The 22,423-nt window shown below is 39.2% G+C and overlaps 1 protein-coding gene across 3 annotated transcripts in view; it reads right to left on the bottom strand.

The window, feature by feature from the left end:
• Positions 1 to 267: 267 nt before the first annotated feature.
• RPAP2 (RNA polymerase II associated protein 2) overlaps positions 268 to 22,423 on the bottom strand; it is a 100,426-nt gene continuing 78,270 nt past the window's right edge. The window contains exons 12-13 of one of the 3 annotated variants that reach the window (XM_066268650.1): positions 16,443 to 16,592; positions 268 to 4,489 (exon numbers count right to left, since the gene is read on the bottom strand). In XM_066268650.1, coding sequence (XP_066124747.1) covers positions 16,451 to 16,592 — 142 coding nt within the window. In that variant the 3' untranslated portion in view covers positions 268 to 4,489; positions 16,443 to 16,450. Of the gene's footprint in view, positions 4,490 to 12,507; positions 12,636 to 16,442; positions 16,593 to 22,423 lie in introns of those variants that run through there. The other 2 variants (XM_066268651.1, XM_066268652.1) reach the window with 2 other exon arrangements.

Here is a 22,423-nt window from a genome sequence, read left to right as displayed (position 1 = left end):
AACTAGTTGTTTCTAAAGTATTTAAATAGAAAGTGAAACTGAATCACAGTTTACTTTTCATAATAAAAGCTACCTAGAATTCAAGTCTTCTTCCATGAAAAAGCATTTTTCATTAAATACTTCTTCCCATTCTTTGAAATTTGGAGTTCACAAGAAAACCTGGGGGTCATGTCTTTTTTGGTGCCCTGACCAGGAAATCAAACCCACAACCTTGGCAAATAAAGATGCTCTAACCAATTGAGCTACCCGGCCAGGTCCTGGGACATTAACTTCAATAATGAAGAATGCCACATGGAGGTGAGGAAGAGGGGACAGAGTGTAGGCTCTGAGCCAGAGCACATGATTGAACCACAGGTTGGATCAGACAACCAAGATTTGGGGAAGCAAGTTTCTTTCCCAAGAAATTGAAATCAGGTTTTTCACTTGTAGGGTGGTACAGTCACTTTCTCTGCTATCTGCTTAAAAGTACATTATTACTGCTCTAATAGTCTTTAGCCTGTTCCAAACCCTTGTTGAGTCTATCTCCTTAATCATGTTTGTCACTTTGCTCGTCCTAAAAAGAACACACCCTATGTCTTTCCTGCCTCTGAGCCTTTCCTCATGAGGCCGCCTGTGCCTGGGCCATCCCTCCCAACTATCTAATCACCTCCCGTCCACCCTTAGTGCTGCCACAAATGCCCTTCCATCTCTGGCCACCACAGCATACTCTATGCCTTTTAGGTGATATGACAATATAATCAGAATACTTTTGAAAATAAAAGCCTGTAATTAATGATGATGCTGAGCTGACAGGTATAAATGAGGGACTATCCCAGGCAAACCAGGATGGCTGTTCCCTTCCAGGGTATCTGCCCTGGGGCCTCCTTCCCACAGGCAGGATGAAGATGCTGACAGCAATGACTGTCTTGTCTCTGAACCCATTCTTGTGTTCAGCCAGTTATTTAAAAAAAAACACAAAACTTATTTTGGACCTTCTTATTTTGCAAAGATAGTGTTCCAATACACCCTTCACCCAATTTCCCCCATTGTTTACATTGTGTATTTCCACGGTACATTTGTTAAAACTTAAGAAACTGCATTGCTTTATTATGATTGACTAGATTCTAGACTTTATTTGGATTTTCCGTTTTCCCACCAATGTCCTCTTTCTGTTCTGATCCAGTCTAGGGCACCAGACTGCATTTAGTTACACATTTCTCCTGGTCTGTGACAATTTTTCAGCCTGTTTTACATGACCTTGACAGTCTTGAAGTACTGGCCAGGTTTCCTATAGAAATATTGCTCAAACTGGATTAGTCCGTTTTCTATAATTAGACTGAGGTTACAGTTTTGGGGAAGAATGCCACAGAGGTGAAGTGCCCTTCTCCTCACACACATCAGGAGATGCATGACATCACTGAGGATGTGGAACTTCATCACTTGAAGGTGTTTTTCCCTTCTCCATTCTTTGGGAACAAGTCACTAAGTTTAACCCACTCTCAAGCAGTGAACTAAGCTCCACTAGTACCTACATACAGTATTATTTATTTACTAATCTTTTTTTTTTTTTTTGTATTTTTCTGAAGTTGGAAACAGAGAGGCAGTCAGACAGACTCCCGCATGTGCCCGACTGGGATCCACTGGCATGCCCACCAGGGGGTGATGCTCTACCCATCTGGGGCGTTGCTGTTGCAACCAGAGCCATTCTCGCGCCTGAGGTGGAGGCCATAGAGCCATCCTCAGCGCCCGGGCCAACTTTGCTCCAATGGAACCTTGGCTGCGGGAGGGGAAGAGAGAGAGAGGAAGGAGAGGGGGAGGGGTGGAGAAGCAGATGGGCACACACCAGGAATCGAACCCGGGACTCCTGCACGCCAGGCCAACGCTCTACCACTGAGTCAACCAGCCAGGGCCTCATTTAGTTATTTCAATACTGGCATTTCTTTTCTGACAACTTTTTCATTTTCTGTGCAAGAGCCTATGTAAGAACAGCTTTCCTCCCCACTCAGTGGGTGGGCCACGGAGCTGCAGACCAGACTGCTGCTGTAAGCACTTGCTTCCTTGCTGGTACTACAACATGCTACAGGCTTACCCCGTTTGTATTTTTGCTGCCCCGTTAATGAGAACTAGCTATTTCCCCAAGAAACATGTTTTCATTTCTTTTGGGATGGACCATCAAGTAAAATTTCTGGGTCATATGGTAAACTTCTATTTAACTTGGGAAACCTCCAGACTGTTTACCAAATCACCATTTTACATTACCACCAGCAATGTATTAGGGCTCCAGTTTTCCCACATCTCTCCAACACTGTTTGTATTTTTATTATATTCATTCTAGTGGGTGTGATGAGGTATCTAATTTTGGTTTTAACTTGTGTTTCCTAATGCAAGTGACTGGTGATGAAGAGGATCTTTAAATATACTAAAACATTTGTATATCTTCTTTGCTAAAATGTCTAATCAAATCTTTGCAAATTTAAAAATTGAGTTATATTTAAATTTTAAAAATATTTTATGTAGGCCTGACCTGTGGTGGTGCAGTGGATAAAGCATCAACCTGGAAATGCTGAGGTCGCCAGTTCGAAACCCTGGGCTTGCCTGGTCAAGGTACAAATGGGAGTTGATGCTTCCAGCTCCTCCCCCTTCTCTCTCTCTGTCTCTCTCTCTTCTCTCTCCCTCTCTGTCTCTCTCTCTCCCTCTCTCTCCTCTCTAAAAATGAATAAATAAAAAATAAAATTAAAAAAATATTTTATGTATTCTGGATATATCCTTTATAAAGTATGATTTGAAAATATTTTCAATCTGTAGTATATCAATTTCCTTAATGATATTTTTTGAAGTATAGAAGTTTTAAATTTGATAAAATCCAACTTAGTAATATAGTATTTTCCTTTATGGATTGTGCTTTTGGGATCTTATTTAAGAATTATTTTCCTAAACCAATGCCATGTAAGTTTTCTTTAATAATTTTAGTTTCAGCTCTTATATTTAGGTGTCTGTTCCATTTTGAATTTACTTTTGCATATGGTGGGAGGTAAGGGTCTAAATTTTTTTTTTCTTTGCATCTGATAACCAAACATCCCAGAACCATTTGTTGAAAAGACTATCCTTTCTTCATGAAAATGCCTTGGCACTTTAGTCAAAAATCAATTAACCATAAATATGAGGGTTTACTTCCAGCTCTCAAATTCTGTTCCACTAACCTTTATGCCTATACTCATATCCACACCACACTGTCTTAACTACTGTAGCTTTGTAATACGTTTTGAAACCAGGAAGTACTCCTCATTTTAAGAACTGTTTTGGCTATTCTGGATCCTTTGTATCTCCTTAGAAATTTTATTATCAGCTTGCCAATTTTTCAAAAAAGCAGGCTTTTTTGGGAAAATGACATGGTTTGCATTGATCTATAGAACAATTTGGGGACAACTGCCATCTTCTAATTCATGAACATGAATAAATTTATATCTTCTTTAATTTCTGTTTCATAGTTTTCATTGTATAAGTCTTATACTCTTTTCTTAAATTTATTCCTATTTAATTATTTTGGTGAGATTGTAGATGGAATTGTTCATTTTATTTTTGGATTTTTCATTGCTAGTAGACAAAAAATTGATTTCTGTATGTTGATACTGTAGCCTGTGACCTTGCTGAGCTCGTAACTTTGGTGTTCCCCACTGTAGTAGGCTGCTTTCTGGTATTTACATGGCTGGGCATTTAGCAGCTGTCACTTCTTCCAGATTCCCAGAGTATAGATCGGATTCTGTTTTGTTTCTTGTCCCTCGAGTAAAGCTGCCCAAATTGTCTGAGGCCCCCTTAACTGCCCTGGAAGACTTGCTGCTAACTTGCATGCTTCAATATACATTTTGAAAAAGCAGTGTAAATTCTAGAGATTGTCTCTCTTAAAAATACACTAGAGATTCCTTTTAAAAAAAATTTCCTTGAGTCCAGAAAACTCTGGGCTACTCCTGTTTTGGACTAGTGAGGTTAACCACATTACAGCCAAGTCAGCTTCTTTAAAAGAATAATGACTAGAATTCCAAAGGACTTGATCTTCAGTTGCATTTACTGACCTCTTTACTGTTCTTTAGAATCTAGAGTTTGGACTATGAGGCCAAAATAGAGGACTTTTACCAATTTTTTTTTTTCTTTTTTTTTTGTCAAGTGATGCAATGGCTGGAATCATTCAGAAAAAAAAAAGGTCATCTAATTTCTTGAATATTAATTTGTTTTAAGATTTTAATTTAAGACACTTCTTTTTCCAAATATAAATACTATGTCTTACAACCAGAGATAACAAGGACCTGGTGGTCATTCTTTTTGGAATAACGGCTCTCCTATCTGGGGAAGTCACTCCCTATAGTCAGGGACGGGGAGGGGGGGGGTTGAAATCTGAGAAGGTAAAGGTTTTTCTTGGAACAAAGTTAGTGTCAGTCACCACCAGACCATTATTGGACTAGAATGCCAGAAATGGTGTACAGTTCACTTTCTATTCATTCTTCATGGATTATACCTGTGAAGCAAAAAAGGATAGTATGCATAAAACATTGAAAATACTTTACCAGCTTTTAGAGATACTATGTTGTTTTCCCAATATACATTCCATTTTTCCTCTTTATGAAGCAATAATGGTTGGGTGGGATAGATAGACCAAAGTTCATAAACAGCTTGAGGAATATGTTTTGATGGATTTAGGTCAATAAGAAAATCCTCCTCTCCCCCTATTCCTTCCCAGAATGAATGTGTTAGCTTATAGTGTTTCTGTAGCCATGTGGATTGGTTCAGCGGTGCCCTGAATTAGTGTGAAGTTCAAGACTCTCACTTGGACAGAGTGGGGCAAAAGTAGGTTTACAGTTGTGAGTATGGAAAACGTTTGTTCTTGTATTATTTATTATTGTATCATTTTCCATATGAACAACTATAAACCTACTTTTGCCACACTCTATATAAAGCTCGGAACTACTGAGCAATTTGCCACCTATAGTAGATACCTTCTAAGACGGTCCCCAATGATCTTTGCCTCTTGGTATTCATGCCCTTATAGAATCCTCTCACCTTAGGTGTGGGCTAGACCTAGTGATTAGTTTCTAACTCATGGAATACAGAAAAAGTGATGGACTGGTCACTTCTGAGATTACTTACAAAAGGAACATGGCTTCCATTTTGGGAATTACCTCACTTGCTCACTCTGAGGAAAGCCTCACACCAAGTTGTGAGGTGCACTATGAAGAGACCCATGTGGCAAGGAACTATAAGAGGTCTCTTGACACCGATCAGTGAGAAACTGAGGCCCTGAGTTCAACAACCTGTGAGGAACTAAATCCTGCTAACTACCACATGAGTGAGCTTAGAAAAGGGGATCTTTTTCCTGTCGGGCCTTCTGATGATATCACAGCCCTGGTACCCAGCAAAACCACAACCTCACAGGACTCTGAGCCAGAACTAATCTATGTCCAGATTCTTGACTCACAGAAAAAATGAGATAGAAAAGGTCTGTTGTTTAAAGCCACTATGTTTTGGAGTAATTTGTTAAGTAACAGAAGATAAATATACCACCATAGGAAAAAGTTTGAGCTGGTTTTTTTCCTATTTGCAACTGAAAGCATATTCACATATACCAGCTAGTAGCAATTTAATCTTGCAAAGGTTATCAGACATTAAAATCTTTATGTTCAAATGAACTTATACCTTAAAAATATCATGCAAACAGAAAAAAAATCCATCTGCCTACTCACAACCTGCCTATCTCCATTTCTCACATGGAAAATCACATAAGACCTCATTCATTCAGAATTCCTTCTAATACAGTCTGGGCAAAGGTTTACACAAATAAAAAATGTAAATAAACATAAGAGGAATTTAAAACATCTTGTTGAAAGTTGTTTTTTTTTAAGGTTAAGAGGAGGGGAAGATAGTGAGGCAGACTCCACATGCGCCCCAACCACGATCCACCAAGCAACCCCCTCTGGGGTCCATGCTCGAGTACCAAGCTATTTTTAGCACCTGAGGCTTAACATGCTTGGACCAACTGAGCTATCATTGGTGCCTGGAACCACGCTTGAACCAATTGAGCCTCTGGCTGTGGGATGGGGAGGGGGAAGAGAAGCAGATGCTTGCTTCTCCTGTGTGCTCTGACTGGGAATTGAACTCAGGATATCCATACTGCAGGCCAACTCTCTATCCACTAAGCAACCAGTCAGGGGCCGCTGAAAAGTCCTTAAAAGTACTTTAATACCATTTGTTTATATACAAGTTTTAAATATGCTACTTAAGAAATTTTAACTGCTGTCTCACCAGGCAGTGGTGCAGTGTTTAGTCACCAGGCAGTGGTGCAGTGTTTAGAGGATTAGCCTAGGATGCAGAGGACCCAGGTTTGAAACCCAGAGGTTGCTGGCTTGAATGTGGGATCATAGACATGACTCCATGGTCACTGGCTTGAGCCCAAAGTCATTGGCTTGAGCAAGGGGTCACTGGTTTGGCTGGAGCCCCTCGGTCAAGGCATGTATAAGAAAACAATCAATGAACAACTAAGGTGCCGCAACTAAGAGTTGATGCTTCTCATCTCTCTCCCTTCCTGTCTGTCCCTGATTCTCAAAAAAAAAAAAAAAAAAAAAAATTGCTATTTATTCATTAAAGCAGGTCTAGGACTTCTGGTTAGACATTCTTTGTTTTCAGTCTATCTGAAAAAAAAAACACCTTTCATCCAATGGAGAAAGACTGTTATGAACTAAAGAGTATGATTAACTCAATCCTCTATATCTGAAGCCCAGCAAAAAACCCCCCAAAAAACAACCTCACTGTAGTCTTAGAAGGGCCTTTGAATTGATGCTTACAAAGGCCAAGCTGAGCTCCCTCCTAAACCCTTTGTTTTTCTTGACTGCCAAAATCTCTTTCAAATATCCTTTTCATATATTTAAAGATTTGCTTGAAGGTTTTTTTGAAATAAAAATTCAAATACTAAAATATAAAATTATATATATCAAGTGTGCATCTGGAAAGCAGACAGGATTGAAGGCAGAGGTGAGGGGCAAGTTTTTCTTTAACTATATATGAAACTTTTATTGTCTAATTTTAACTTTTATAACAAGGTTGTATTGTTTTTATAATTTACATAATTGTGAGTTAAAAAAGAAAATGATCCCTGAGAGGGTCTCATTTGTAGTTTAAGGTAAATTTCTTCAATGATAACATTAAATCAAAACCTATCAGGTGGGTCCAAAATGGTGGTGCAGGAGGAAGCTAAATTGCCCCTTCCCACAAACACATCAAGAACACACCTACATTCAGCAATTCCTCCTGAGAGACAACTGAGGACCAACTGAACAGTTTCTACACAACAAAGGAGAAAGAAGTTCAGGAATCACGAGAGGAGAGTGCTCTGGGACAGAGGGACCAGTGAGTGCCACTGTTTATGTTCTCCCTCCACCGGATAGCACAAGAAGCTCTATGCAGGTGGTCTGGTGGACTTGCGAGCCTGCTGTAGTGTGTTCCTGGCCGTCGTGCCCAGAGCTTTCTTCAGTGAAACCAAAAGGGTGCTGTGATGTGTGCCCTGGGCTGCCTAGCCTAGACCCCAGCTCTGGCTGCAGACAACTGGTTGAACAGGGTGTTGCCTCACCCAGATCTTGCTCCTGTGGCACTAAAAGAGCACCCAGGCATGCATGCACTAAACTGCCCTGCCAGCACCCCACTCTAGCCATAGACAATCAGACCAAGGAGCTACTACATGCATACGTGTGCGCCAGGCTATCCCACCCCAAGCCTGCTCCTCCCAGGCAGCTGGCATCAGGCACTATAATACATACCCATCCTGATTCCAACCATGCTGCCACAAACCAGGCAATAGTCTATATAGACGTCACATCTACACAGGCCACCTTTTCAGGATTGGGAGCGATAGTTATTGCATGTAATTCACAGGAACAAACACAAAATCAAAATGAGAAACCAGGAATATGTTTAAAATGAAGGAAAAACAACAAAAATACAGATAAAAAGCCAGGATGAAATGGAGATAACTTGCCTGATAAAGAATTTGAAAAATGACTATGGGCATGTTCACCAAACTTTAAAGTGAGAGGAATGAAGAAGTTGAACAAAGAGTTAGGAAATATAAGAACCAATCATAGCTGACGAATATAGTAATTGAAATGAAAACTACCCTAGAAGAAATCAGCAGATTAGATAACACAGAAGAATGGATTAGTGATGTGAAAGACAGAACAATGGAACTCATCCAATCAGAATAGCAAATAGTACCAAATAAAAAAATAAAACAAGGAAAGTTTAAGGAATCTCTAGGACAATATCAAGGACATAAACATTGCCACTACAGGGATCCCAGAAGGAGAAGTGAGAAAGGAGCAGAATGTTTATCGGAACACGTAATGACTGAAAACTTAATATGGGAAACAAACAGACCTCCAAGTTCAGGACACACAGAGTTTCAAGCAAGATGAACTCAAAGAGGACCACAACAAGACTAATTAAAATGGCAAAGATTAAAGAGATGATCATGAAAGCAGCAAGAGGAAAACAACTTGTCACATACAAGGGAAATCCTACAAGGCTATCAGCCACTAGTTTCTCAGCAGAAACTTTACGGGTCAGAAGAGAGTGGCATGATATATTTGAAATGCTAAAAGAAAATAACCTAGAACACTATACCCAGCAAGGTTAGCATTCAGAGTTGAAGGATATTTTCCTGACGAGCAAAACAAATGGAGTTTATCACCATTAATCTAGCTTTACAAGAAATGTTAAAGAAAAAAAAAAAAGAAAAAGAAATGTTAAAGGATATTCTTTAGCAGAAAATGAAAACCACAGCCTGACCGGGCAGTGGCGCAGTGGATGGAGCATAGGACTGGGATGCGGAGGGCCCAGGTTCGAGACCCTGGGGTCGCCGGCTTGGGCGCGGGTTCATCTGGCTTGAGCAAAGAGCTTGCCAGCTTGACCCAAGGTTGCTGGCCCCAGCAAGGGGTTGCTCGGTCTGCTGAAGGCCTGTGGTCAGGGCACGTGTGGGAGGGCAATCGATGAACAACTAAGGTGTCGCAATGAAAAACTGATGATTGATGCTTCTCATCTCTCTCCGTTCCTGTCTGTCTGTCCCTGTCTATCCCTCTCTCTGACTCTCTGTCTCTGTAAAAAAAAAAAAAAAAAAAAAAAAAAAAAAAGTGAAAACCATGATAAGAAAAAAAATACATGAAAGAAATCTCACAGGTAAGGCAAATGTATAATAGACACACCAAACCAGCCATTTAAAAAGCTGCATGAAGACAAATGTAGCAAAAATTAACCATAACTATAATAGTTAGAAAACACAAAGATCTAAAATATGTCGTCAAAAACAGCATGGAGGGGAGTAAAAATGTAGCACTTTTAGAAAACAGACTGTTACAGATATAACAGATGGCTATATATGAACCTTATGGTAACCACAACCAAAAAACTAGAAAAAGTACGCAAAAAATAAAGGAACAGAGAACTATAAAAACAAAAATTAATAAGAGTAGTAAGTACATATCAATTTATAATTGCTTCAAATGTAAGTAGACTAAATAATCCAGTCAAAAGAGTGGATTAGTTCTGAGAAGAATATTATCAGTATAAATAGTCTGGCTAAATGGATTAAAAAAAACCCAAAACAAAAAAACCCACGATTATATGCTGCCTATATGAGACTCACTTCAGACTGAAAGGCACACAAAGATACTGAAAGTGAATGTATGGAAAGAACAATTCCATGCAAATAGAAATGAAAAGAAAGCTGGAGTAGCAATACTCATCAGACAAAACAGACTTTATTACAAAGACTGTAAAAAGACAAGGAAGGGCATTATGTAAAGGCCATTCCAACAAAAGGATATGATAATCATACATATCTATGCACTCAATACAGGAGCATCTAAATATGTACAGAAAGCAATATTAACAGTTATAAAGGGAGTAATTGACTGTGATACAATAATAGGAGGGGACATTACTATCTGCCTTACATCAATGGATAGGTCTTTCAGGCAGAAAGTCAATAAGTGGGCTCTGGCCAGTTGGCATGGTAGAGCATCAGCCCAGTGTGTAGAGGTCCCAGGTTCAATTCCCAGTCAGAGCATACAGGAGAAGTGACCATCTCCTTCTCCACCCCTCCCCTTCTTCCTTCTCTCTCTTTTCCCTTCCTACAACCATGGCTTGAATGGTTTGAGGCCCCAAGAGTTGAGGATGGCACCATGGCCTTGCCTCAGGTGCTAAAATAGCTCAGTTGCCGAGCACTGAAGCAGTGGCCCCAGATGGGCGAGCATCTCCCAATAGGGGGCTTGCTGAGTGGATCCTGGTCAGGGTGCATGCAGGAGTCTGTCTCTCTGCTTCCCCGCCTCTCACTTGATAAAAACGAAAGAAAAATGAAATTTAGTAAGTGGACTTAAACATCATATTCAACCAGATTTACTTAATAGATATTTCTAGAACATTTCATCTAAAAACTGCACAATACACATGCTTTTCAAATGCACATGGAATATCTTTCAAGACTGATCACATATTAGGCCACAAAGCAAGTATCAGTAAATTCAAGAAGATGGAAATCAGTGCAAGCATCTTTTCCCACCACAATAGAATGAAACTAGAAATCAGCTATAAACATGTGGAGACTAAACAACATGCTACTAAACAACCAATGATCAAAATGGAAATCAAACAGCAAATCAAAAGATACCTTGAACCAAATGAAAATGAAAACTCAATTTTCCAAAAAACTATGGGACGCAGCAAAAGCAGTTCTAAGAGGAAGTTCATAACTATATAGACCTGCCTCATGAAACAAAAAAATCCCAACATATGAAACCTAACATTATACCAGAAGGTACTAGAAAATTAAGAACAAACCCAAAGTAAGTAGAAGGAAATAAAGATCAGAATGAAAATTAAAAAAAAAAGACAAAATAGAAAAGCTCAATAAAGCTAGACCTGGTTATTAGAAAGGATAAACAAAATTGGCAAACCTTTAGCCAGCTTTATCAAGAAAAAAAGGGCCCAAATAAAGTCAGAAATGAAAATGGAGAAATGACAACTGACACCACAGAAATACAAAGGTGATCATTAAAAAATACTATGAACAAGAGCCTGACCAGGCAGTGGCGCAGTGGATAGAGCGTCAGACTGGGACACCAAGGACTCATGTTCGAGACCCCGAGGTCACCAGCTTGAGTGCGGGCTCATCTGGTTTGAGCAAAAGCTCATCAGCTTGGACCCAAGGTCACTGGCTCCAGTAAGGGGTTACTCAGTCTGCTGAAAGCCCGCAGTCAAGGCACATATGAGAAAGCAATCAATGAACAACTAAGGTGTTGCAATGCGCAACAAAAAACTAATGATTGATGCTTCTCATCTCTCCGTTCCTGTCTGTCCTTGTCTATCCCTCTCTCTGACTTTGTCTCTATAAAAAAAAATACTATGAACAATAAATATATGCTAACAAATTGGACAACCTAGAAGAAATGTATACATTTTTTGAAACCAATAGCCTTCCAACATTGAGCCAGGAAGAAACAGAAAATCTGAATAGACCTATTACTAACAATGAAATTTAATCATTAATCAAAAAAGTCTCGCCCTGGCCAGTTGGCTCAGTGGTAGAGCGTTGGCCTGGCGTGCAGAAGTCCCGGGTTCGATTCCTGGTCAGGGCATACAGAAGAAGCGCCCATCTGCTTCTCCACCCCTCCCCCTCTCCTTCCTCTCTGTCTCTCTCTTCCCCTCCCGCAGCTGAGGCTCCATTGGAGCAAAGATGGCCCGGGCGCTGGGGATGGCTCCTTGGCTTCTACCCCAGGCGCTAGAGTGGCTCTGGTCGCAACAGAGCGACGCCCCGGAGGGGCAGAGGCAGAGCATTGCCCCCTGGTGGGCAGAGCATCGCCCCTGGTGGGCGTGCCGGGTGGATCCTGGTGGGGCGCATGCGGGAGTCTGTCTGACTCTCTCTCCCCATTTCCAGCGTCAGAATAAAAAGAAAAAAAAAAAAAAGTCCCAACAAATCAAGTCTAGGACCAGATGGCTTCATAGGTGAATTCCACAAAAAAGTTAAAGAATTAATACTCATCCTTCTCAAACTGAACTGCAAACTCATTCTATGAGGCCAGCATTACCCTGATACCAAAAATCAGACAAATACTGTACCAAAAAAATTATAGGCCAATATCCCTAATGAACAAATGCAAAAATTCTCAACAAAATGATAGCAAATTGAATGCAACAATAAATTAAAAAGGTCACACAATAAATCAAGTAAGATTTATTTTAGGGATTCAAGGAAGAATTTTATTTATTTATTTATTTTTATTTTTTACAGAGAGAGTGAGTCAGAGAGAGGGATAGACAGGGACAGACAGGAACGGAGAGAGATGAGAAGCATCAATCATTAGTTTTTCATTGCATGTTGCAACACCTTAGTTGTTCATTGATTGCTTTCTCATATGTGCCTTGACTGCGGGCCTTCAGCAGACCGAGTAACCCCTTGCTGGAGCCAGTGACCTTGGGTTCAAGCTGGTGGGCTTTTCCTCAAACCAGATGAGCCCACACTCAAGCTGGCGACCTCAGGGTCTCGAACCCGGGTCCTCTGCATCCCAGTCCGACGCTCTATCCACTGCGCCACCGCCTGGTCAGGCTCAAGGAAGGTTCAACATCTACAATAATCACCATGATATACCACATCAACAAAACCAGGTATAAAAATCATATTTCAAAGATGCAGAAAAAACATTTGACAAAATTCAACATCCAGTTATGATAAAAACTCTCAACAAAAGGGTACAGAGGGAATATACCTCAACATAATAAAGGTCATATATATGACAAACTCATCATACTCAATGGTAAAAAGCTGAAAGCTTTTTCTCTAAGATCAGGAACAAAGACAGGGATGCCCACTCTCACCACTTTTATTCAACATAGTATTGGAAGTCCTAGCCAAAGCAACCAGACACACACAAAAATAAAAGGCATCAATTTTGGAAAGAAGTTAACTGTCACTATTTGCAGGTGACATGATAATATATATCACAAACCCTAAAGGCTCCACCAAAAATCTATTAGAATAAATGAGTTCAGTAAAGTAGCAGGATACAAAATTAATATGCATAAATCCATTATATTTTTATAGACTAAAACAATCAGGAGAAATTAAGAAAACAATCCCATTTACAACTGCATCAAAAAGAGTAAAATACCAAAGAATAAATTTAACCAAGGAGGTGAAAGACCTGTACACGGAAAACTATTAAGATATTGAAGACGACACACACAAAAAAATGAATAGAATGATATACCATGCTTTTGGATTGGAAGAATTAAAATTATTAAAATGTCTGTATTAACTAGAGGAATCTACTGATTCAATGTAGTCTCTATCAAAATACCAATGGCATTTTTCTCAGAACTCAAACATATAATCCCAAAATTTATATGGAATCACAAAAGACCCCAAATAGCCAAAGCAATCGAGAAAGAACAGAAAAATTGAATTATAACACTTCCTGATTTCAAACTATATATACTACAAGGCTATAGTAACCAAAACATTATAACCCTGGCACAAAAACAGATACTTAGATCAGTGGAGCGGACTACAGTCTAGAAATAAACTCTCACTTATCTGTTCAATTACTCTATGACATGGCAAAAATATACAACGGAGAAATGAGTCTCTTCAATAGATGCTGTTGGGAAAACTGGACCACTCTCTTACACCATTATACAATAATAAGCTCAAAATAAGAAATTAAATGTTAAGATCTGAATAAAAAAATTGCTAATTAGTCTTAGCAATATTTTTCTGGATATGTCTTCTTAGTCAAGAGAAACAAAGCAAAAATAAACAAATGGGACCTCATTAAACTAAAAAGCTGCACAGGGTAGGAAACCAAAAAATAAAAAGAAAACCTACTGAATGAAAGAGGATATTCACAAATGATATATAATATATGATACAGTTAATACAAAATATATATGGAATTCATAAAACTGATAAAAAAAAAGGAACAACCAGATTAAAAAATGAACAGATCTGAATAGACATTTCTCCAAAGAGGACAGATAACCAGCGTCTATAAAAGGACGCTCAACATCATAATCATCAGGAAAATGCAAATCAAAACCACAATGAGATTCCATCTCACAGGTGTCAGAATGACTATCATCAAAAAGTCAACAGCCTGATCAGGCGGTGGCGCAGTGGATAGAGCATCGGACTGGGATGCGGAAGACCCAGGTTCAAGACCCCGAGGTCGCCAGCTTGAGCGTGGGCTCATCTGGTCTGAGCAAAAGCACACCAGCTTGAGTCCAAGGTTGCTGGCTCAAGCAAGAGGTTACTCGGTCTGCTGAAGGCCCCCGGTCAAGGCACATATGAGAAAACAATCAATGAACAACTAAGTTGTTGCAACGCGCAACGAAAAACTAATGATTGATGCTTCTCATCTCTCCGTTCCTATCCCTGTCTATCCCTCTCTCTGTCTCTGTAAAAGAAAAAAAAAAGTCAACAAATAACAAGTGTTGGAGAAGATGTGGAGAAAAGGAAACCCTCGTGCAGAGTTGGTGGGATTGTAAATTGATGCAGGCACTACGGAACACAATATGAAAATTCTTCAAAAAAATTAGAAATAGAACTATCATACAATCCAACAACTCCACTTCTGCGTATTTATCCAAAGAAAACAGAAATACTAATTTGAAAAGATATAATCACCTTTATGTTCATTACATTATTTGCAATAGCCAAGAAAACAACCTAGGTGTCCACTGATAGATAAATGAAGGAGATGGGGAATATATATATATGGTCTACTGGAAAGTTCTGTCTGTTTTTGGAATAAAACAAAATACAAATTTTTCTTGCTGTCAATAAACTTTATTAAATAATATAATTGCTATTATTATTAATGATTTCTTGCCAGTGTGAGGGCAATTTGTATATCCCATTTTTGAAAAATGTTTTATCTTTTGATGCGAAAAATTGAACCAGTGCTTGTTTGATATCTTCTTCATTTTTTAATTTTTTGCCCTTCAAAAAATTTTTTAAGGACTAAAACAAGTGATAGTCAGAGGGTGCTAAGTCTGGGGAATATGGTGGATGTGACAGAATTTCCCAGCCTAGTTCTGCAATTTTTTGACGAGTCCTCAAAGCAGCATGTGGCCTGGCATTATCATGATGCAGTATGATGTTCTTCCTATTGAACTTCGCCGGCCTCTTTTCTAAACTTTGTTTTAGTTAATTTGCTACGTCAGTATGTATACATTAAGTGATAAAAATAGAGGCACACATGCGCCAAATAAACGTGCTTATGTGTCAAAACTTGTGATAGAAACGGACAGAACTTTCCAGTAGACCACACACACACACACACACAATATGTAGTACTACTCAGCCATAAAAAAGAATGAAATCTTGCCATTAGAGACAACATGGATGGATCTATAGAGTACTGTGCTAAGTGAAATAAGTCAGAGAAAGACAAGTACCATATAATTTCACTCATAAGTGAAATTTAAAAAACAAAGGAACAAACAAAACAAAAATAAACTGAGAAATGGCAAATAAACTGGTGGTTGACAGAGGAGAGAAGTAGGGGAATATGTAAAAAAGGTGAAGGGAAATAAGATGTACAGACTTCCAGTTATAAAATAAGTCACAGAGATGTAGTACACAACACTGAGAATATAGTCATAATATTGTAATAACTTGGCAGGATGACAGATGTTTACTAGACATAGGGTGGTGATTACATCATAATGTATATAAATGTTGAATCATGTTGTTCATCTGAAACTAATTTAATATTGTATGCCAACTAAACTTTAATTTAAAAAAATCTGAGCACTTACAAGTATGTGAAATGAGAAGCAAGGAGAGGAAGAGATGAAGAGTTATGATTAAAACAGGATGAGGGAGAGTACATTCTGAGGGGCAGCTCTGAAAGAGGAAAGAACTTGGGAGAGTAGGAGAGAACTATGCATCTGGGAGCAGGGTCAGGATTCAACAAAGCCAGACTTGCACATTCACCTGCTTATCTGTACATGAGCTTTCCAGGGTACTGACTGGGTTGGGGGTGATTTCCTTGAAGAGGAAAGTAGGATGAGAATGTCCTGATTGTTGCAGTAGTTCGGTTGGAGTTAGTTGCTACTTCCTGGAAAGAAACTTACCAGATGGGACATGGGGAATGGTCTGAGTATGAGTAAGAAGGTGACAGCGGCAGTTTCCAGGATTACAAAAACCAGAATTAACTGTGGTAAGCCTGTACAGGAGGAATACAACAAGGATGGGCACAACGTAACAAGAGTGAACAGGAAGTGAGCTGTCAGCTGAGAACTAAGGGACGTCATGTTCTCCTAAGCTTAGCAAGCAGAAGGCATCATAAGGTCTATACTTAGTTTTTTACATTTCCAAAATAAAAAGTCCAAACAGGCAACAAATGAAAAACAAACAAAATCCAGCTTACCACTCTGGTTAATAGCTGGTTCTAAATATGATGGTTAAATTTTCAAGGTCTTCATTCTTTAACTTGAATTCTTCAAGCAGGGTTGATATAAACTGTGTAAACACTGTATTTTCCTGAGAATGCTTCTGAATGCCAATAATCGGGGTCAGTCTGAAACAACCAGAAACATTAAGTACACATCCATGAAATGGATAGGACTAAGGAGTGTCTATCTTCGACATGACAGAGGGGTTTTGTCATGGCAGAGATGAAGTCTCTGATGTAACAACATTCCCAGGGAGAGGCTTTACTAACAAAAGCAGAAGAGAAATCTCAGGAGAAAAACGGGAAGATTAAACACATTGCTAAGTATAGAAAAAAGCCTAAAAACCTGAATCTATAATATGTTTTTCATCACACCAGCCAAAACTACCAAAATTCTGCTCAGAAAAAAAAATTAATGAAGTCTTTCACTTGGAGAAAGGATGCTTACAGAGAAGCTCGGAGCTGAGAGTTGCATTAAAGAAAATTTATACTGAATATTCGATTATATCACCTGGAAAAAACAATAAATAAAAAAAACAAGATTACCTTTTAGATAAAAACTTAACATTTTTATTTTGAAAACACTAAAGAGATGAATTACATCTTATAAGGCACTTAAGCACATAATACAAACTTTATAAGGAATACTCTGTTTTTTCCTTTAACCATTTCTCATAAATACCCCTATAGATTGATTGCATATAATAGATTATTAAACATAATTTACATTGAAATATGATTAGTAAGTATAATTTTTATTTTTGAACTTCTATTTTTAGATTTTTTTCATTTTTAGAGAAAGGAGAGAGAAAGAGAGAAAGAAGGGGGGAGGAGCAGGAAGCATCAACTCCCATATGTGCCTTGATCAGGCAAGCCCAGGGTTTTGAACCGGCGACCTCAGTCTTCCAGGTCAATGCTTTATCCCTGCACCACCACAGGTCAGGCAACTTTCTAAAAATTTTAAGTTGATTTAAATCCTTTTTGGAATAAGGTGCGGTATAAATACTCTAATAGCTCCTGTGTACCTCTAAACATTAATAATCCAGTGGAAAGTCATGTAATAATTGTGTTTTCTTTTTAAATTATCTTCTCTAGAAACCAGGCTTATGAATACAAAAAAAATGAAGGATTGTTTTGACAAGCTGTAAAGTCATAATGAATAATATATCAAGAAAGATGCTGAGCTTTGAAAAATCTTATACTATAACTTTATGAACAATTCATTCAAAAGAATTATGATTGGCTTATATCTCCAAAGTAACTTACATTTAAAGCTGAATAAGGACTGTGTATAATCTTTGTTTTTAAGATTCCTCAGCTCACCTACTTTAACTTGTTTTATTAATAGCAATTGACTATATGCCCACTCTCCCAGCCTGCTGCTTCCTAGGCATTTGCTGAATTTCCATGTGATCTCCACAGCAAGAGCTTTCTTTGTGCGTACTTGCACAGATGAATCAGAGGCAGGATCATAATGCTTTATCAATTTATTATGGTTTTGGTCAATAATAAGAATTGGTTATAAGCATTGTTAAAGATGCTACTAACAAACTGCTGGGATTTTTTAGGGGAGGTATATGGTGCCCCAATGACGGGCGCTGTCTGGCTGAGTGGAACTGGAGGACCTATCTGATGTAGAAGAGCACTGTACTGAGTTTGGCGACTGGGTTCTACAGACCGCCTTTGCCAGCAGTGACCAGGGAAGAGGGCTTCGGAAGCCACAAAGCACTAAGCAGTATAGTCCCTATGAGTGCTTAGAACCAGGACCAATGACAAACGAACAAAGACTTATTACTAGAACTGTTCCTTTCCTGGTCAATAACTGTTTTTTTTTTGTTTTTTTTTAAGAAACAGGTTTTTGTGAAGGGAGGGGAGGGGGCTCTCAGAGGGAAGAGACTCGAACACAAAGGAGGTCCGCAGAGGAACCAAAGAAAAGTCCCAAGAAAGGGAGAGAGAGAGAGAGAGAAAAAGAGAGAGAGAGAGAGAGAGAGAGAGAGAGGCGCCCCCGGGGGTCAGACAGGAGGGAGAGAGAGTTGGGAGTCCATGGAGAAGGAAAGATTAGGAGTGGAGGTTTTAGGTGAGGTTTCTCTGGCCAGAAAAAGGCCTGCGCAGTGGAACAGGCGGCACAGAGATTAAGGACAGATGCGTGAATAATTAGAAGCCGTGTCTTTCTCCTGGTTCTTTCTCGGAGGGGATGAGGAAGAGGATCGGTCCTTGCGGACTTCTACTCCTCCCGGGTTTTCAGCACCAAAATGTAAGGTATTTTTCCCTGCCGAGAAGGAAGGAACGGGGCTCGGAGCCACCAAGTGTGGAATAACAAAAGGCTTTATTGAGTACAGAGCGGGCATCCCACCCAGAGAGGTTCCCTGGCCCCGAGGAAAGATGGAGGCCAGGGAAGTCGCCAATAACTGTCTTTTTAATAACATTTTTATTTATTGATTTTAGAGAGAAAGGGGCAGAAAGGAAGGGGGGGGGAGGAAGAAAGGGAGACATTGATTGGTTGTCCGACTTTGTATGCATTCACTGGTTGATTTTTGTATGTGCCCTGACTGTGGACTGATCCTGCAGCCTTGGCCAGGATGCTCTACCAACTGAGCTACCAAGCCAGGGCCACTGCTTATTTTGTAAATAAAATTATATTGAAAAACAGCCATGTCCATCTATTTACATATTCTATAGCTGCCTCTGTGCTACAATAGCAGAGGTTGAGGAGTTGGGACTATAGGGCCAGCAAAGCTGAAAATATATACTTTCTGGCCCTTTATAAAAACTTTGCCAAATGCTTATACTAGAAGACTATAATGTGTCAATTTTAATTTAAAACACTAATATAATACTTTATATACACAGTATAACTCTGATTATAGAAAATATTTTCTTGATTCATCCTCTTGCTTGTACATAGTGCCACCTCACTGCTGGAATGTTTCAGAACATCTATCAGTGAGGTGAGATGATCTTTCAATTCTTCAGGAAGACCAAGCATTAATACAAGACCAACCAGGCGCTGGCTGGGTAGCTCAGTTGGTTAGATCATCCTAATATGTCAAGGTTGTGGGTTTAATCCCTAGTCAGGGCACATACAAGAATCAACCAATAAATGCATCAATAAGTAGAACAAATCGATGTTTTTCTCTCTCTCCCTTCCGTCTCTTAAAAAAACAAAACATAAAAAACAAAACAAAACCCCAAAACAAAAAACCCCCACTAAAAACCTTGGCCAAGAATGAGTAGTTCTAAGTGGGCCTGAGCTGGCTCAGGTTATAGCTTTAATTCATTTCCAGTCCTGCAGAAGAAACTGTGGAGCAAAGGGCTGTCCCTGGAGTGGGTGCTTGGTAGTACTTTCTGTAGGAACAAAAGTACTACAGCCTCACAGGTGAAACATAAAAGGGAGGAAATTCTTTTTACTCTAAATGAGGTGAAGCCCTGGCCAGCTTGCTCAGCAGTAGAGCATTGGCCTGGTGTATGGAAGTCCTGGGTTCAATTCCTGGCCAGGGTTCATAGGAGAAGTGCCCACCTGCTTCTCCACCCTCCCCCTCTACTTCCTCTCTATCTCTGTCTTCCCCTCCCACAGCCAAGGCTCCATTGGAGCAAAGCTGGCCCGGGCACTGAGGATGGCTCCATGGCCTTTGCCTCAGGTGCTAGAATGGCTCTAGTTGCAAAGGAGCAATGACTGGAGGGGCAGAAGGTGGATCCTGGTCGGGTGCAAACGGGAGTCTGTCTGCCTCCCCACTTCTTACTTCAGATAAATAAATAAACAAATAAGGTGAGATTTACTCTGGAGTAAAATTTAGAATATCTACAATCCAACTAATATATAGGTCTTTTTTTTCTGGGTATTTATTTCTGGCTGTTTCTACTGTTCCTGAATGGGGTGTATTCTTATTCTTTTTAGGTCTGTGAAAGTAACTGCAAAACAAGAACTCAACTGTTTTTGGAATCTATACTTCCTTTCAGTCTCCTCTCATTAAGAGTTAAATGATCTAAGAAAAGAGTTGTAAATTTTTAAAAAAATTTTTATTTTAATGAGAGGAAGGGAGACAAAGATGGATTCCCACATCTGCCCCAACCGGGATCTACCTGGCATGCCCACTAGGGGGCGATGCTCTGCCCATCTGGGGCCCTTGCTCCATTGCACTGGAGCCATTTTTAGTGCCTGGATTGGAGGCCATGGAGCTTCAGCGCCTGGGGCCAACTCCCTCTAACAGAGCCTTGACTGCAGAAGGAGAGGAGAAGAGAGAGAGAGAGAAAAGGGGGAAGGAAAGGGGCAGAGAAGCAGATGGGTGCTTCTCCTGTGCGCCCTGACTGGGAATTGAACCTGGGACATCCACACGCTGGGCTGATGCTCTCCCACTGAGCCAACCGGCCAGGGCTAAGATTCTTAATGTAGTGATTTGGCTCCTTTACACAGACTGCAAATAAACTACCTCCGTTATCTTAGAGGGGCATTCTATACCTCTATGTGTAGTATGTAGCAATGGTTAATAAACTTTAAATTCTAGACATTGTTCCTCATGTATAATCTAAACATCTCTTGCAGAATTTTATTTTCTCCTTCATAGTACTATTTTTTGGGGTAAGCTCTTAAAAGTTACTTCTTCATATTAGTAAAAATGGTTCTCAAGTAAACCTTTTTCTTCATGGATGCCATTTGACTAATTTAGATTGGTGTTCTTCCCTATACTTCTAGCTTCTCATTTTCCTAAAATGTACTCCTCCAGAATATATTGTCCAAATTCATTACTTCAAAACCTAAAACAACATTATCTCCTCCCACAGAAAGATTATCATGAAATGAAATCTCCCACATCTAAGTTATGCTTGAAGTACAATCTCAGGACCTTAAGCAGCAACCTCCCTCCCTCTCCCACACATTTTGGTAAATTGACTCTCCAGGCTCCTCCTTTCCCCTTAATCCTTTACCTATACAATATTAATTATGATATGCTAATCACTTATCTGTCTAACCTTTTCATTAAAGAATAGCTCCTACCCTATTATATATTGAAAAAGACTAGGTTCTACTCTAGTCCTGCAACTTCTAATAGTGTATATCAAAGAAAACCACAAAAAACTGGACCCAAATAACTAATTCTACTTAAAAAAACAGTAATGTACCACAGTTGGTATTTAACAATGTGTTTTATGTAGGAAATACCTTTAAAACAACAGAAAATGTGATTGGCTATGAGTAAAAACAAAAGGTTTTAATGTTTCAACTTATTTCCTTCAAGTTCTTTTAAGTATGAATAAAAACCTCTAAGGGTGAAGCAAAAAGGATGGCTTACCACAAACAGTCCGTATATTGGAGAACATAATTTGGAGAAAAAAAAGATATAACTTGCAATGTATAAATCACAAACGAGAAGAAACTTCGCATAAAAACACGACTGATTCAAATCTCCATTCTGAAAAGACAGGCAGCCTTCTATAACTAGTTCTTTACCATATGGTAAATGGCATGGCAACAAAAGCAAAAAGCTAAGTGACAAACTGTATCTTAATGATAAGACCTTTATTTAGCTGACTGCTCCACATATGCTCCACATGAAAAAGAGAGAATGCAAGTCAGGTTAGGACAAGTACCCACTATTTGTTATTACTGAGCTATCAAACAACATCTGGTTAACAGGAATTATTATACATAGTAGTAAGAGGAGTTTCAAAGTTTGACAACTGAAACAACAGATTTTTAATTAAAAAGTGGCATTTTAAAATAGAGCCTTACATCCAAGGATTGAGAGCTATACAATCTCTTGATTAAACCTCAAAGTTACCCATAATTTTCTGAGTCACTGATTAGTATCTTACCAACAGAGAAAGCAATCTCAAGAATTGAAGTTGGGGTTTACTGAGCAAATGAAGCTAAACAACTGATCAAACTCTGTTATCCATCTCCCGTAGTGCAACACAAGTCAGTAACAAACTTGGATTTTTAAATGGCCTTTCCGACTATT

The sequence above is a fragment of the Saccopteryx bilineata genome, chromosome 3, assembly GCF_036850765.1.
Source record: "Saccopteryx bilineata isolate mSacBil1 chromosome 3, mSacBil1_pri_phased_curated, whole genome shotgun sequence".
Lineage (NCBI taxonomy): Eukaryota > Metazoa > Chordata > Mammalia > Chiroptera > Emballonuridae > Saccopteryx > Saccopteryx bilineata.
This window is presented reverse-complemented; position numbering and strand designations above follow the sequence as displayed.